At 39.7% G+C, this 17,568-nt stretch overlaps 1 protein-coding gene across 5 annotated transcripts in view; it reads right to left on the bottom strand.

The window, feature by feature from the left end:
* The window catches only part of GAB1 (GRB2 associated binding protein 1), a 132,120-nt gene that overhangs the window by 26,635 nt on the left and 87,917 nt on the right, over positions 1 to 17,568 (bottom strand). For 3 of the 5 annotated variants that reach the window (XM_077476964.1, XM_077476966.1, XM_077476968.1), the window contains exons 3-5: positions 9,920 to 10,136; positions 5,459 to 5,533; positions 2,032 to 2,621 (exon numbers count right to left, since the gene is read on the bottom strand). In XM_077476964.1, the coding sequence (XP_077333090.1) occupies positions 2,032 to 2,621; positions 5,459 to 5,533; positions 9,920 to 10,136 (882 nt within the window). The remainder of the gene's footprint in view (positions 1 to 2,031; positions 2,622 to 5,458; positions 5,534 to 9,919; positions 10,137 to 17,568) is intronic. The other 2 variants (XM_077476965.1, XM_077476967.1) reach the window with 1 other exon arrangement.

The raw sequence follows: 17,568 nt of genomic DNA, 5'->3' as shown, positions 1-17,568 counted from the left end.
AAACACCCCAACCCTGGACAACCAATAGAAATGTCCATATAATGCAGGCACTTCTGGGGTTCTGGTGAGACCTAAATCTTGTCTGTGTCACAATCTCTATAGGTTTCTATGGAAAAAAAATAAGGTGGCAGTGTCACTTGAAAAATGTATGTATGTATGTATGCATGTATGTATGTATGTATGTATGTATGTATGTATGTATGTATATTTATTACACATACACACACACACACACACACACACACACACACACACACACATCTACAAAAAATTAAAGATCTTTAAAAAAAAAAATAATTTGGTGTAATTAAACTCAAAAAGTCAAACTCATATCACATAGATTCATTACATGCAGAGGGATATCTTTCAAGCATTTCTTTTCATTTTGAGCTTTATGGCTTACAGCTAGTGAAAACCCAAAATTCAGATGCCAAGTCCTGCTGAAAAATGAAATCAGCATCTCCATAAAGATGGTCTGCAGAGGGAAGCATGAAGTGCTCTAGAATTCCTGGTAGAGGGCAGTGCTGTCTTTGACCTTGATAAAACACAGTGGACCAACACCAGCAGATGGCATGGCTCCCCAAATCATCACTGACTGTCGACACTGGACCTCATGCAACTTGGATTCTGTGCCTCTCCACTCTTCCTCCAGACTCTGGGACCTTGATTGCCAAGTGAAATGTAAAACTTCCTTTCATCAGAAAAGAGGACCAGTGAGCAACAGTCCGGCACTTTTTCTCCTCAGCCCAGGTAAGACGCTTCTGACGTTGTCTTGTTCAGGAGTGGTTTGGCACAAGGAATGCCCATGTCCTGGATACGTCTGTGTGGTGGCTCTTGAAGCACTGGCGTCAGCCGTAGTCCACTCCTTGTGAATCCCCTCCAAATTATTGAATGGCCTTTGCTTCACAATCCTCTCAAGGCTGCGGTTATCCCTTCCTTGTACACCTTTTTCTACCATACTTTTTCCTTCCACTCAACTTTCTAATAATATCCTTGGATACAGCACTCTGAACAGCCAGCTTCTTTAGCAATGACCTTTTGTGACTTACCCTCCTTGTGGAGGGCGTCAGTCACTGTTTTCTGAACTGTCAATTCAGCAGTCTTCCCCATAATTGTGTAACCTGCTGGACCAGACTGAGAGACCAATTTAAAGTCTCAGGAAACCTTTACAGGTGTTTTGAGTTCATTGGCCGACTAGAGTGTGAAACCATGTGTCAATATTTGAATTTTTTCACAATATTCAAATTTTTTGAGATACTGAATTTAGGGTTTTCAGCCCCAATAATCAAAATTAAAAGAAAGAAATGCTTGAAATATATCACTCCGTGTGTAATGAATCTATATAATATAATATGCGTTTCACTATTTGAATTCAATTACTGAAATTCATTTAAAACTTTAATATTCTAAATTACAGCAGTAGTTGATTGCAACAAGAGGGTCTGTCTATCCAAGGATGATATTAATATTCTTGATAGATGCTGACAGGTGGAATGGCTGACATATCTTGGAGACTACAAAACATCAGAGGAGTTCCCAAAACATCCCATTAGCTGTGACCAAAGCAAGGGGGTCTCTGTTCCCTATTAAAGCCCAACCCCAGCCATATTTAATTTGTTTTGCTTTAGATACTTTCTCTAACCTTTTCACCAGTAGTCACCGAGACCGAAACCCCCCCCCCCCCAAAAAAAACCACAACATTATCACAGGTTCCCATGCTACTAAATCGTCGAGGAGAGAAGGCAAACCTGCCCTTTATCCATTGCTATATGTGCTCCAATTTGGAGACTTTTAAAACTATAGAGTTTAAGACTGCAGTATACAGGGGAGCCTTGACGTAGGTACTGCGGCTTAGACATATTTGCAAATGTGTGCAACTAACCCTTTCTTTAAATGGCTATATTGTCATTGATGGTTTACAAAACTTTCAACCAACAACCAAAAACAGAAATTCATTCAAAATGATCATATGCAGCAGTGATTCCCCTAACCGAAAACAAAACTCAGATAAAACCAAAAAGTCATCTTTACCTTTCCTGTATTTGTTTAGCTCCAAGCTAGAAATTGTATTACTACGCGATGATGCAATTCCACCTGTGGGAACACTGTAGTTGCTGTCAGTCTCTGAGGCAGTGCGGGTTAGGCTGTGTTCTGCAGGGGAACGCTCTGAGGAGTAATGGGGCTTTGGTGGTCTAGGTGGAGGAACATCTGTAAGTGTCTCTAATTTTGAAGTAGATTGTGCCAAGGAATTTTCATGCACAGTCCTAGGTATTTGATAAGTGCTTCCTGAACTAGGAGGAATGTCATAGCTTACACTAATCTGCCTCAGTTGCGATTCTAATAAGGAGGCTCCAGACATATTAAAAACACTCTGATCTGCGTCCACGTCCGTAGCAGACGGAGACACCGCTTTTGGCAAAATATCTTGTGAATAGCTTCTGGGGAGGTTGTAAAAACTAGACTCTGAAGAGGAGCCAGCACGGGATGGAGAGTCATAAACACTTGATTGTTGGTAATATCCATTTAAGGCTTGCTTGTGGGAGGAGGAACTCTTGTGAGTGGCAACATTGTCATTACAGTCCGTTTCAGATGGTAAAGACTTTGCCGAATCTACGAGAGACCTGCAATCATGAAAACAATACATAATTAGAGGATACCGATTTCAATATTTGATACTAAGGAAATATAAAGAAAAAAATATTATTAAAAACACTTGATTAATGAAAACCAAGCAACATTTGTTATTAAAAAGCTGCAAATGACAAGCAAAATTATTAGTGACAAACATTTGTCTAATGTGCTACTTAATAGAGAATAAAATCCTGTCTCATCCCGGACCTTTCTTACATCAATGCCATCATCTCTTTTAAAAACTAGGTATGTAACAAAAAACAGGGGAGATGTACAGTAATCCCCTCTTCTCTGTTGTATGAGAATAGCACAAGAGAAAAATGCTTTGGGAGAGATGTGTTCGAAATTCAATGTCAATTAGATAATCAACAACACATTAGTAAAAAAATAAAAATAAAAAAAATATATAATAAAAAAAAACGTGGACGTGCAGCATACAATAGAAGAGCAATTGTTTGAAATATATTATACTTTTAAATAAACAGTCTGTGGTATAAATGCACTTCAACTGACAGTCATCTGTTAAAATATAATGGTTAGAAAAAAAAAAAACCCACACGGAAGAAGGTCTGTCATATAAAGTTATATTACTTATAAAGTTATGTTACAATAGGCTATCAAAAAGGAAAAAAGGGTGATCAACTGGGGAAATTTTTTTTTTAAAGCTTTGTATTTTAAAGCGGAGTTCCGCCCAATTTTGAGAGGTGGTTTTAAAACGAAAGACCACCTCTCTACCCCTTGTTTTTGGATATTTAAAAAAATATTTTTTTCTTTTCTCTAGTACCTTTTTTGGAAGTACTTCTGATCCAGCCGGGCCGCTGTGGAGGACATCACATCCTATTCTGCAGCGAGCCCCCTGTTGTCTTCTGGGACCCGTGTGTGTCCCAGAATACAAGCTGGCTATTCACAAAGCATTGTGCGACTCATGCATGCGCAGTCCAAAACTGGCAGTGAAGCTGCAAGGCTCCACTGCCAGTTTCCCTTAGTTGGAATGGCACCTTATCCGATGGACCAGTCGGTCTCAGAGGGGCCGTCATCGCAGGCTCCCTGGACAGCCAAGTGTCCTTATTAAAAGTCAGCAGCTACAGTGTTTGTAGCTGCTGACCTTTAAAAAAAAAACTTTGCAGCCAGAACCCCGCTTTAAGAAAGAAAGAAAATAAAAAGAAAGCAAAAGAACTGAGGCTACAATATTTACCTTTAATTGTTAGATATAACGCGCCATACCTGTTCTCGATGGCAAAATGTTCTCAATCTTCTGGTTTAAATGACACTGGGGGGTTTGCACTGGTACAACGCGACAGGCGTACCACTCTGGATCCGACTTTGCCCTACGACTTGAAGTCCGACTTCAATGAACAGAGATCCGACTTTGATCCCCGACAATACCAGGCACTGTGTCTGGTATGAATCTTTAGGGGGAGCTTCAGCCAAATTAAAAAGAAAAAAACTGCTGTTTTGACACTTTTTCAGGTGAATGGGTAGGAGTATGATGTACCTCATACTCATTCACATAGGGTGGGGGGCTGGGCTTTGGGGGGCCCCCTTGTTAAAGGACTGGCATGAACACCAGGGATTTCACATGAAGTTAGCATTACAGAGAACAGGATACGCTCTCATACAACTACAAGTACATGGTACAGAAAGCACATCAGGAATATGAAAGTTTTGGGGGTAACAAACGCCTTAACTGAACAAGCTGAAGTTAGAAGCAGTTTGGCTACTATGCACAGCTGCACCAAATGTTTCATTCTGCAGATTTAGTGAGCTGTGCAATGGTGCTGCAACTTTAAGGCTGGCCAGTCTAAGTAAAGAGGACCAAGCTGAATCATCAGGTTGAAGACTTCAGAAAAGATGAATAAAAAAAAAAAAAAAAAAAAAAAAAAAAAAAGAAGCAGACGTGGGTCTTTCATTATATAAAGTAGGATATTAAAATTAGATTTTATTTTCTTTTGGCTGGCTTCAAACTGGTTTTTACTAAATCTATTGAAATGAATAGAAATGCATGAAATTGTGTGAAATCAAGGATAAATGTATCAAAACACATGTCAATGGACATTGGCACACGTAGAGTACATTGCAACGTGCAATGACGTGTTGCAATGGCCATTGATTTAAAGGGTTTGTAAACCCTCGTTTAAAAAAAATAAATAAAAAAAACACAAAAAACAAACATGTCATGCTTAACTCCCTCCACTGTGCAGTTCGCTTTGCACAGAGAGATCCCGATCGTCCTCTTCTCAGGTCACCCCGGCGGCACTCGTAGCTCCTCCCCACAACAGGTGTCCACGTTGGAGAAGCGCTCTCCTTGGTGGATACCCGTGCGGGCGTGCTCCCGAGTCCGGCTTCTGCGTGTATTCACACTGAAAGCAGAACTTGGTGCACGCGTCATTGGATTTGATGAACAGCAGTGGAAGCCAATGGCTGCGCTGCTATAAATCTATCCAATAAATAGCCGAGACAACAGGCCGAGAGGAAGAGCGCGTCTCTGCCGAGGGAACGAACGGGCTCAGGTGAGTAAAACTGGGCAGACAATGACAGAAGTTTTGGGTTTATAACCCCTTTAATGCCTCTCCAATGAAAAACACACTAAAAACACAAAAGGTGTAAATGGTCTCTCGATGTCTTTAGTATACATAAATTCAAGATTTTGAAGGCATAAACATGCTCTGTTAGAAAAAATAATAATTCTAAAATGAATAGGTGACAAATAATGGCTGATGGAATTCATATAAAATTCATTAATACAAAGCCATTTTCAAACCACAGTGTGTGTGATACAAAAAACACATGCAAGGTGCAATTTCCATTGCAGTAACCTCAAACTCACTGCCAACAGATCTTTTTGCTTTCAAAATCTTCCAGCAGTAGATAATCCTCTTCTGATGTGACAGATGAGCCTTGTCTGATTTATCAACAGAATTTACAAAGGAATGAAGAAGCCAACATGAATTTCATAACACAAGGAAATATTGTAATATCATAACTTCTACATGTGTGATACATAGTATACGTAAATGCTGGCCCAGACTATGCAAGCAACTGTTTAGGCCCTTTTCACTTTTGTGATTTGTCCCATAACTTGGAACTACAAAGTCGAATGACAAGTCGTACCCTACGATTTCCAATGAGTACCATTCATATTTGGTCCAACTTTGATGTGATTTGAGGTCCACAGACCTTAAGATTATAGTTGCATCAAAATCGTGGCAAAAAAGTGCAGTTAAATCACAACAAAATTGCGTGACTTTTAGGTGGCACGAGTGTGAAAGGGGCCTTAGGAGTGCCACTTTTGTACTGAGAATTCTAGATTTTCCAATCTATGCCAGAACAGTAGTAAGTATACAATACTGATGGTCTGTGTGAGAAATAGAAAATGGCTGCACTTATCAGCACACATTAGAACGCAGTATTACGCAAAATGGCTGTCTAATATATCGCAGCACACTGCTCAGTAGTGCCTCATGTCAATGCAGGGAAGAGCAGCAAAACTACTTCTGTGCAGTGATGTGAATGAAATGTCACATTATAGACTTCTAATAAAGTTTGTTAAAAAAAATAATAATAATAATAATAAAAAAAAGGGGGGGGGGGAAGCTGTCTGATGCGATTAAACATGCAGTCCAAATTGCTATGCATGCCGCTGCAGTTTGAACAGGCCCTTATGCACCTTTCACATGATCAAACTGATCATACATCTGTCCTTTTTTCAGGCGGACCCAATCGGGCCACCTGTTAACCTCTATGGGGAAGCGGATGTCAGCGGACCCGCCTGGCAGCTGATAAAATCTGCTGAAAACAGACATATGGCGCATTCGGCATCCGTCCAGCAGATCGGATGGAAATGGACATCCAGTCCTTTTCCATCCAACTCCCCCATAGAGGAGAACAGTCTCTGTCCTTGTCCGCTCTGTCAAGCGGAATGAACAGGACCTGTCGTCCACCTTACCCAGCGGAGAGATCCCCCACTGAGCAGGCAGATTCCGCTCGGACGGATCCACTCCACGACAAAGGGGCCTAAAGCTCAGACACTTTCAGGTAGTGATCAAGATTTCCCACCCCCTCTTTACCCCTACACATTTCACTGGCCATCACTATAACTAGAATTTATGGGCAGTGGGAGGAGACAGAAAAGCTCCATGATCAGGAAGTGCTGTTAGATAGGTGATAGGCATTGAATTTGCTGAACGATGGCCATCCTTCCTCTGAAAAAAATAGTAACAGTTAAAAAAAAAAAAAAAAAAAAAAAAAAAAAAAAAAACAACCCACAGGGACTCGTTTATTCAAATGGGCTTGTTCTGTAAAGATGTTTGGCTGCTCATCCCAGTAGTATATACATTCCTAACACTCATTACAACTAAAGAAGTCCCTTAGTGGTTGAGTCGCAAACATTTACAACATTACAAAACAAGTGCAGTTGAGTACAACTAGCAACTGCTAGCTATATGTAGACGTCCTGTTACATTTGTTTACTTCTCTACAAGCTAAAGTAGACCTATAGGCAATTTTCATTTTGGAGAAAGGGAGGGTTCTAACCCTTGTAAGGTTTATTTTTGCCTCTGTTGTCTATAGGGGAGATTTATCTTCACTTCCTGCTCCATAGCCAAAACAAAAAAGTGAGGGGTAAACCCTTCTAATGCATGATCTCTCTTGGGACCTACAGGTCCCCAGAACTAGTGCCCCATTGGAAGATCTTCCCTCCATTACTTTCCTGGGGACCACTCAAAATTTGGGGTTTTCTTTTACTTTAAATAATGGTAAACAGGACAGAGAGGGTGAATCTCCTTAACAGGGGCACAGACAACAATAAAAACTGACAGGTATTCTCATCCCTCTCCCCTTCTATCCAAAACTAAAAAAAACAGCCATTGTGTTATTGCTAGATTTTATTTATACAATTTTACAATTAACTCTCATAGATAAGAATTTTTGCTTTTATAATACTGAATAAGACATGTAAACGATTGCTTCTATTTTCAACATGGTGTCAGGAATCAGTCTTATTTTTAGGGCTGCAACTAACGATCATTTTCATAATCGATTAGTTGGCCGATTATTGTTTCGATTAATCGGTTAATAACCTTAAAAAAAAGTAATTTTGCTGCAATTTGCATTTTTACATAATTTTTTGGCCAATTTGTTGTTGGGCAGATTAAAAAACACAAATTGCCACAAAAACGCATTATTACATGCTTTTCTGCAGCTTCTCCATTGAAATATATTGAACCAAAAAACCAAAATTGCACCGTTTTGCGTTAAAAAATAAATAAAAAAGTGCTAGTCTTTTCCAAATACGCAGCATCTGAAAAAATCATGGATGTGAACGTGTCCCATAGGAAACCATGTAAATGAACTGTAGTCTGTTTCTGAAAAAAAGCACCAAAAAACAGGTGTGACCCAGGTCTGATATGTTTAGTAACATAATGGGGTTAAACTAAAATTAGTACAAAACGAGCAAATAATCGCTACTGTAAAGGGTTAATGTTTTACTATGGGACAGTGAAAGTAATATTTACAGTAGCGATTTGCTCTTTTTGTACTATAAAGTACTAATTTTAGTTTTTTGTTAACCCCATTATGTTAGTGGCCGATTATTCGATTATGAAAATAGTAATCGATTAATTTTATAATCGATTAGTTGTCGATTAATCGATTAGTTGTTTCAGCCCTACTTATTTTAGCCATTTTAAATATGAAATTTCCAGTAAAGACAAACCTTAGTTGTTGTGAGAACCACTCAAGCTGTGTAAGCCTTTGTTGGCGAGTGATGGCATATCAGAAAATTATTATTATATTCCTACCCCTTGAAATTTGACATTTTGTCATGTTACAACCAAAAACATAAAATGTATTTTATTGGGATTTTATTATTATATTATTATTTGGGATTTCCCTCAGATGTTTGTTAGAGAACCTTCGTGAACAAACAGCATCATGAAGGCCAAGGAACACACCAGACAGGTCAGGGATAAAGTTGTGGTTTAAAACAAGGTTAGGTTTTAAAAAAAAAATCTCCCAAGCTTTGAACATCTCAAGGAGCACTGTTCAAGCCATCATCCGAAATTGGGAAGCGTATGGCACAACTGCAAAACTACCAAGACATGGCCGTCCACCTAAACTGACAGGCCAGGAAAGGAGAGCAATAATCAGAGACGCAACCAAGAGGCCCATGGTAACTCTGGAGGAGCTGCAGAAATCCACAGCTCAGGAGGGGGAATCTGTCCACTGGATAACTATTAGTCGTGCACTCCACAAATCTGTCCTTTATGGAGGAGATCCAAGAAGAAAGCCATTGTTGAAAGAAAGCTATGAGAAGTCCCGTCTGCAAGAAACCATGTGGGGGACACAGCAAAAATGTGGAAGAAGGTGCTCTGGTCAGATGAGACCAAAATTGAACTTTTTGGCCTAAAAGCAAAACGCTAAGCGTGGTGGAAAACTAACACTGCACACATCACTCTGAACACACCATCCCCACCGTGAAACATGGTGCGGCATCATGTTGTGGGGATGATTTTCTTCAATGGGGACAGGAAAGCTGGTCAGAGTTGATGGGAAGATGGATGGAGCCAAATAAAGGGCAATCTTAGAAGAAAACCTATAAGAGTCTACAAAAGACTTGAGACTGGGGCAGAGGTTCACCTTCCAGCAGGACAACAACCCTAAACATACAACCAGAGCTACAATGAAATGGTTTAGAATATATCAAAACTATATTCACGTGTTAGAATGGCCCAGTCAAAGTCCAGACCTAAATTCAATTGAGAATCTGTGTCATGACTTGAAAATTGCTGTTCACAGATGCTCTCCATCCAATCTGACAGAGCTGGAGCTATTTTGCAGAGAAGAATGGGCAAAAATTTCACTCTAAATGTGCAAAGCTGGTAGAGGCAAACTCAAAAAGACCTGCAGCTGTAATTGAAGTGAAAGGTGGTTCTACAAAGTATTGACTCAGGGGGACTGAATACAAATGCACGCCACACTTTTCACATTTTTTTTTTTTTTTTACAAATAAATAACATTTATTTTCCTTCCACTTCATAATTATGTGCCACTTTGTGTTGGTCTATCAGGTCAAATCCCAATGAAATACATTCATGTTTTTGGTGTAACAGGAGAGGAAAATGTCAAGGAACTGCACACACACACACACACACACACACACACACACACACCCCAACATAATGCTTTTTACCTGCACATAGTGGTTTCCGCGATTGCGCCATAGTACTATAAATACAACTAAGACAATGTCCAAATGTTTTCATCAGCATTGTAAAATTGATATGTTTACCTTGTTGGCTCTGGTTTCTTGCTTCGACAGTTAATTAATAGCAGATAGTCCTGGGGATCTTCTTGGCTGTTGGCAGGTTCTAAAGGTGGGACGTTGAGCAGCTGGTAGGGTGGAGGGAGCTGACCAGGGTGTGAACCTGCTGAAGTTGAGAATTCTGAACCTGCAGCCATGGGAATCTCCATGGGAGCTGGGACAGGAACACTGTGAGGCTTCACATCTGCAAGGGTAAATAAATGGAAAATGTAAACATCACATTCCCATTGATGGGCCTGTCCAGACCAGAAGTTCACTTGCATAGTGAAATGATGGGATGTTTGCATTCCTGAAACTCTCACCCAGCCTATGCTTTTCTTTGCCAGAATTATGAATACTGTGGAACTTCGGAAGAAAAAGTAAAGGCATGATTATAATAATCATTGTGTACACTTTATATCAGGCAGCAACTTTTTCAGGACTTGTCTTGTGAAAGCGAAGGCTCTTGCCAACGATTGTGTTAACAAAAATGCTATTGAAGTTTGTGGTTTACTCCATACACACCTTTACAGAGATGCACCAATTGCAGGACTTTTCCCATTCACTGTAATAGAAATGCCATGGGACGTACAATACAAACATCTACTACTTGGAGCTACTCCATCTGTAGTGAATGCCTGGAAATTTCTACAATCCTAATCATGGTTTTCTGAAGCACCAATTCTGTCACTTGTCCTGAACAAGGAACAGTTAAAAGTGAAGAAAATTTGGCCTATTTGTCCTTGTAGATGGTATTGTCCAATGTACAAAGAAAAACATCTGACAGATGCTATAAAAATTCTCCATTATATCCTAAAACTAAAATAGGTTTTGGTTGAAAGATAAAGAAGAGGGATCATTAACCAGTTTCCACCCAGCCTATGGCCAAATGATGCTGGGATCGTCCTCTCATCTATCCAGGTGGACATCATGAGACGTTCTCCCAGAGCACGAGCCTGCGCAGCGACTGATCAGTGTACGGGCTCGCTGCCAGTACCATGTGACCGCCATGACGAATCACAGCAGGTCACATAACATTTGTATACAACAAATGGCTTTCTGTCATGCCATCCAATCTGTACAACTGTGTTGCTAGCTACGATTGGTCAATTTGATCACATGGTACAGATGGGCTCAATCACAGCCCATCTGTACCATGCGATTAGCTTTGACCAATCATAGCTAATTTTCACCCAGTAAAATGCTTGCTTATAGCAATGAAATGCACTGCTATAAAGCAAACGTGTAAAAAAAAAAAAAAAAAAACAGCCAGTGTCCCTGAAAAAAATACAGTTGTGACATTTTCTTTTAACATTTCTTGCATTTTCCAAAACATAAAAAAAATAATAGAAAAAAAAAATACAAAATAAAAAAAAATTAAACCCGCCATGCCTCTTACTAAATACCGTGGACTATCTACTTTCCAAAAAGGGGTCATTGGGGGCGATTTCTACTGTCTTGGCATTTTAGGACCTCAAGAAATGACATAGGCCACCAGTACATCAGGATTGATAACATTTTCATATACACAGGTGTATACCATAGTTTGCAGACTCTATAACTTTCACACAGACTAAATAATATACACCGATTTGGGTTATTTTCAGCAAATGTAGCAGAATATATTTAGGCTAAAATTTATGAACAACAGTTATTTATTTGCAAAACAAAAAAGAAAAAAAAACACAACAGTGGTGATTAAATACCACCAAAAGAAAGCTCTATTTGTGTGAGAAAAATAATAAATATGTAGTTTTGGTAGAGTGTTGCATGACTGTGCAGTTGTCAAAGTGCAACAGCGCTGAAAGCTGAAAATTGGCCTGGGCTGAAAGGTGGTACAAGTGCTCTGTAATGAAGTGCTTAAATGTTACAAAAAAAAAAAAAACACATAAAAAAAAAAAGCTGTAGTAAATACAATGTTCTTAATGACAGTTTCATTTAAGGAACCTGAGGAATTTCTATAAAAAAGGTCAAATAGCAACTCTCTTACATTCCTGATTCATTAGTAGGATGGAAATCCCCTTCCTGGTTTCCACCTACATAAGTCTCTGGCCAACAATGCATTCTGAAGAATGTACCCTACACCAAAAAGGTATGTGTCATGGGCAAACATCACACTACAAGCACAATTAATATAGAATATATTAATAAATAATAATAATACACACCCTACACACACTGTATATCTTTGTTAATATGGTTCCAAACAGGCAGGCCCTTACACTACATAAGTGGCAAGTCTAAAGCAGACCATACAATCCCAGGATAGGGGCTTGCCTGATTGGATACAAATGACAGACTATAAAGTTAGGAGTTAGAAATTCTGTTCATCAATTGATCAAAAAGAACCAGATCTTTGTAAATTTTACTGACACTTTGCAAACAGCCTAGAGTAAATAACAGCTTGAAAGCCAGGAGAATATGGACTGTCACACCTACTTCTAGCATTATGGAGCACATGCAGAAAATTGGTCTACAACAGGCACATTAAAACGCAAAGGAAACCGTAAACTCAGCTGAATAGAATACATCTTTGAGTGGCCACAAGGGCCACACCAGCTTAGAAAGTATGTTGGTAAATATATAAAGAATATCATAATAATCAGACGTATTTTTTGTGAGAAGGTCCAGAAAACGTTTTAAGGGCTTGCTTACACTTGCTTTAAAACATGGCTTCGGACAGGCTTTTTTTTTTTTTTTTTTAAAGCTCTCTGAACGCCAGTCAAAGCCTCGGTCACTAAATAAAATGGTTCGTTTACAGTCCTGTTAACACTTTGCTTTTGCTTTAAAAATCACACCCTATGTCGCTTTAGTGGTACTTCAAAGCGCCTTCTAAGCCTCCATAGAAGTCTATGACAAAGCTCGCTTAAAGCACCTTCAGCTTTTGAGACGCTTTAATTCAGCGTTAGCCTCACTTTGTTTTGGAGGTATTGCAGGTATGAGATATCAACACAAACAAACACACACACACACACACACACACACACACAGCATCTGCCAAGCTTCCACAAAGCATCCCAAATGCATCAAAAACTTAAACTCAAAAAAGCATGTTGAAGCGGTAGGCGCTTCAATGTGTGTTGAAGTTGACTGCAAGTGTAAATAAGCCCTAAAAGGAATCTTTCCTAAACAAACCTAGAGACTGCTACTGCTCAATCTGAGCTTCTTTGAGTGTTTTTGGTGTGTTTTTATGTGCCACTTGCAGAGTTTTTGAACGTAAAGAGGGAGTCCACCCAAAAAAAATGATTAAAAGCCAGCAGCTATAAATACTACAGCTGCTGACTTTTAATAAATGGACACTTACCTTTCCTGGGGTCCAGCGATGTGGGCAGCTGAGGTCAATCAATCGCTCGGCTCTCGGATGCTGCAGCCGCCATTCTCGGTGAGGGAATCAGGAAGTGATGCGGTGCGGCTTCACTTCCCAGTTCCTTACTGCGCATACACGAGTCGCGCAGCGCAATGGGAATGGTTCGCGCTGTCTCTGGGACCCGTGTTATTCCCAGCAGACAGCGCGGTGGGACAGGAAGAGGCATAGACTCCCGTGGGAGTCTATGCCCGGAAGTGGGTGCAAATACCCGTCTTAGACAGATATCTGCACCCCCATCCCCCGAAAGGTGCCAAATATGACACCGCCAGGGGGGGTTGAGGGTTCCGAGCACTTAAGGGTAGAACTCTGCTTTAAGTTTTCTCTATTGGCTAATAAAAAAAAAACTCAACTGTTGCATTGTTTGCTGCTAGGTATTTCAGCTTTTTCATTAGCTACGATTTCGTATTTTATTATTATTCATGTATTGTTATTTTTTTCAATAGGGAAAGGGATTAGAGTGAAAGTTAGGATTATTTTTTTTTTTTCGTTAGGGTACTACATGAATAAATATAAACAAAATACACAAATAAAACAAAATGAATAAATGAATACAGTAATAATAAACCCCTACCCCTTAAAAAATTTTAATAACTAAACACCCCAACACAAAAATAATTTATAATATAAAATTATGTAATACCCAGGTATATATATATACATATATATATATATATATATACACATATATACACACACACACACACACACAATTATCCAATATATATATATATATATATATATATATATATATCTATATATCTATATATCTATATCTATATATATATAATTTTATTTTTTTTATAATTTTTTTTGTTCCGGTTTGGGTGTTATTTTATCATCATACAACTTAAATATTTTTTAAATTTAGGGGTTATTTATGTGTTATTACATATTTATTTATGATGATTTTTAGTTCGTTGTGCATTTTACATTTATTCATATATTAACATTTTATTTTTTTAATTTCAGCAGAAAAAAATCGGACGAATGTGAAGAAAACAAAAAACAAAAAATAAAAAACAAACAAACAAAAAAATTAAAAAAACGCACGAATGGTGCGTTTCCATTAATTTCTAAGAATAAAAAAAAGCCCAAAACACTCAAATCTTCCCAATCAGCTAGCATTTTCAGAAAGAAGTCAGCAATGACAGCCCTTATATTTATCTCAGGAAAGGTTTACTTTAAAGGGTTACTTCACCTTTACCAAAAAACAAACTATGCAGAAAAGGGGCGCCTGTAGATAAAAACAAAGTGTACTTAGCTTTTATTAAATTTGAACAACTCCTTTGCTATAAGTATAGGCCATAGTCATACCTCCTAAAGCCTGGCCGAAAAACTCCCAAAAGATGGTATCATCCTATTGTGCTTTGTTGCCAAGATGTGGCTAAGACACCCCCAGCCCCCACCATCACAGGAGCGAACGCTAAAACCCCTCCATCTCCTCCATTGCAGCAACTCTGAGCTCAGACCTACTGCGACAGGTGAGAAAAAGCGAATGACAGGGAGTGTGAATTAGCTTGGAGTGTTGTATTTTGCAACGTCCTAACAATAAGGCACGACAGGACACTATGCCATCTATAGGAGTATTTCCAGCTAGGTACATAAATGGCCAACACCTATAGGAAGGTCACTATTCAACTTTGGTCCACCGGCTGGCCGAACATTAGAACAAAGCAGATCGGCATTGTTTGGGTCTCGGATCTAGTAACCCAGAAGCAATGTCATGACATCACTTCCGGATTAATGGCATCCTAAAGATGCCAGTTTTAAAAAATAGAAATATTTACAAACATAGATTTTGACATTTTGAATACTTACAAGTGCAGAGGAGGGGTTTGGGGTCTTATTGGCCCCCGATCCCTTCATAAAGAGTGCCTGTCACTGCCTATTCATAAGGCAGGTTTACATTCTTTGTGACAGCAATAACGGTGATGAAAAAAATAAAAGTGTAAAAAGGACAGTGTAAAAAATAAAAAGTTTACATTTACAGAATATGGACACCTTACATCAGCCTGAAAGGCAGCCACACAATCTGTATCAGCCCTGAAAAAAAAACATTGGTTCACCCCTACTTCAGGCAATGCATGACAATAGGGCTCCTATTATTGTCTGTGTGGCTAGTTAACATCTATGCAGCACATTTTTCAATGCATGTTGGAAAAAGGCGCAGACACTTCGTTTGGTGCGTGTTTGTCCCTATAGACATCAAAATGGAATGCGTAGAAAATGCCTGAAAATCACATCAAAACATGCAAGAAATATGCATGAATAAACACACACAGAAAAAAAACATGCAGTGCATTTCTGCAATACATGTATGCTTCCCCCAAGTTTGTCAGCTTAAAGTGGCCAACATCAATAGACTTTGGCCTATGTTGAGAAGTCTACATTTGGCATCATTTTGAACTGTTTTTTGGCTTATTCAGAATTATTCTGATCTGCTTCAAGCTGCTTTTGCATTCTCAGATGTGTATGCGGATAGAAGCATTTCTGATGCAAACATTAGCCTGTCGACACAGGTCCTAAAAATAATCCATGTGCAGAAAAATACCATGACATCAGCTGACAGCGGACTTTAGCTCACCGTCTGCTGAATATGGGTCACAGGTGTGCAGAACTAAGTGAACTCCTGTGACTCACAGGAGAAGTATGACCAGAAGAGCTTTGGCCCTACCTTCAATTCACCCATTCATTAATATCTTCATGCTTTAGTTTGCTGTGAAATCCCTTTGAAAAAACAGCCCATAGCAAAGGGGTAGGCCACCCTAAATTGGTGAAGATCTACCTGAACAACATGGGAGAAGTCAAAGATCACTGGGCACAGTGTCACCTCTCACCCGATTTAAACCTCCAATTGCCATACTACCATGTTGCAATCCCATGCATTGCACGGCAATCTTTGGTTTAAATTAGGTGGTGAGGAGGCAACATATCGTCTCTTCGCCACCTGTCAAACAGTTTTCCGAGGAGCAGCAGTGTCTGCTGCACTTGTGAATGAGCCCTTGGTTGCAATTGGCAGCGGCACCCTTCGGGCTCGTTCACACAAAGTTGGGAGTGGTAAAAGCCTGCGGATGATTTGCGTATTTACGGCCCCAAATCACTACCCAATTTAGCTGCTAAGGCAGCAGCCAAAAGGTGTACATAAGCCACAGCAGGAATTAAGGCCCCTGTTGCTTTTGGTGGGTGCTACCACTTGCCAAACCTGACCCATTCAATTAAATGGGTCACTCTGCAAGCGCCCCCCACAACTGCATGCTTCTGTGGGGTGCAAGGTGTAAAGCAGGTAGTGAGAAAGCGTCAACGCTACTTGCTTTAACTCTTTGTTTGCTGTACTACACAAGGTCATAGGGGACTTGCAGAGTGGCCTCATTCATTGAATGGGTCATGCTTGGCAGGTGCTACATCCACCAACATGACAGGGCGTATAACTCCTGCTGCGGCATGTGTACATCTGTGGCCACTGCAGCTAAAGGGGTGCAGTTGGGGCAGGGGTGGTAAACATGTCCTAACTATGGGGGTTTACCACCGCCCAAACTACAAATGTAAATTAACCCTTACTATTCCGTACCCCCTATAAGGCTGCTTTCACACTGATGTGCTGTGGTTTACCTGCACCATGGGTGCAGCGCAGTGTATCTGTGACTTTACTGGGTTAGCTGTGCTTTGCCATAGACTTCTATGGTATCCTGCAGGTGTGGTGCACTTTCTGAAAGCACACCAGAGCTCCTGCATTCAAAAAGTGCACCAACCATGCAGGATATAATAGAAGTCTATGGCTAAGCGCAGCTAATGCACAGGAAAGCTGCAGGTACACTGGAGCAGTGTGGCTAAACAGCATCAGAGTGAAAGCAGCCCTATACCATTATGCCCAGTGTATTGCTTCATACAGACCTGAAGATCTCCTTTCCCGCTACTGGCACCACTCTGGAAACTGCTAGCTGGCATAAGAGGTGGGGTGCAGGTATCAATCATCATGGGACAGGAGCAAGTACTACAGAGGAGGCATCGGCTTATGCAGTTCCTACTACATCTCCAACTTTACAAGTTGAAAATTTAAGTTTTACTTTTTTTGTCACTTTTTTGGAAAATTAAGAAATACATTTTTTTTTTTTTTACATGCTGTCACTAGTGCAGTACAATGCCATCATATGACTGGCGTGGTGGTGGTCAGGGATACGTAGTATGTAAAAAAAAAAAAAAGAAACATTTTTCTTCATATTTTTTTTTTTTTAATTCTTGTAACTTTTGCTGGAGCGAAATGGGGGATTTT

This window comes from Lithobates pipiens, unplaced genomic scaffold (assembly GCF_037356315.1).
Source record: "Lithobates pipiens isolate NorthernLeopardFrog02 unplaced genomic scaffold, aLitPip1_a1.2 Scaffold_13, whole genome shotgun sequence".
Taxonomy (NCBI): Eukaryota; Metazoa; Chordata; class Amphibia; order Anura; family Ranidae; genus Lithobates; species Lithobates pipiens.
This window is presented reverse-complemented; position numbering and strand designations above follow the sequence as displayed.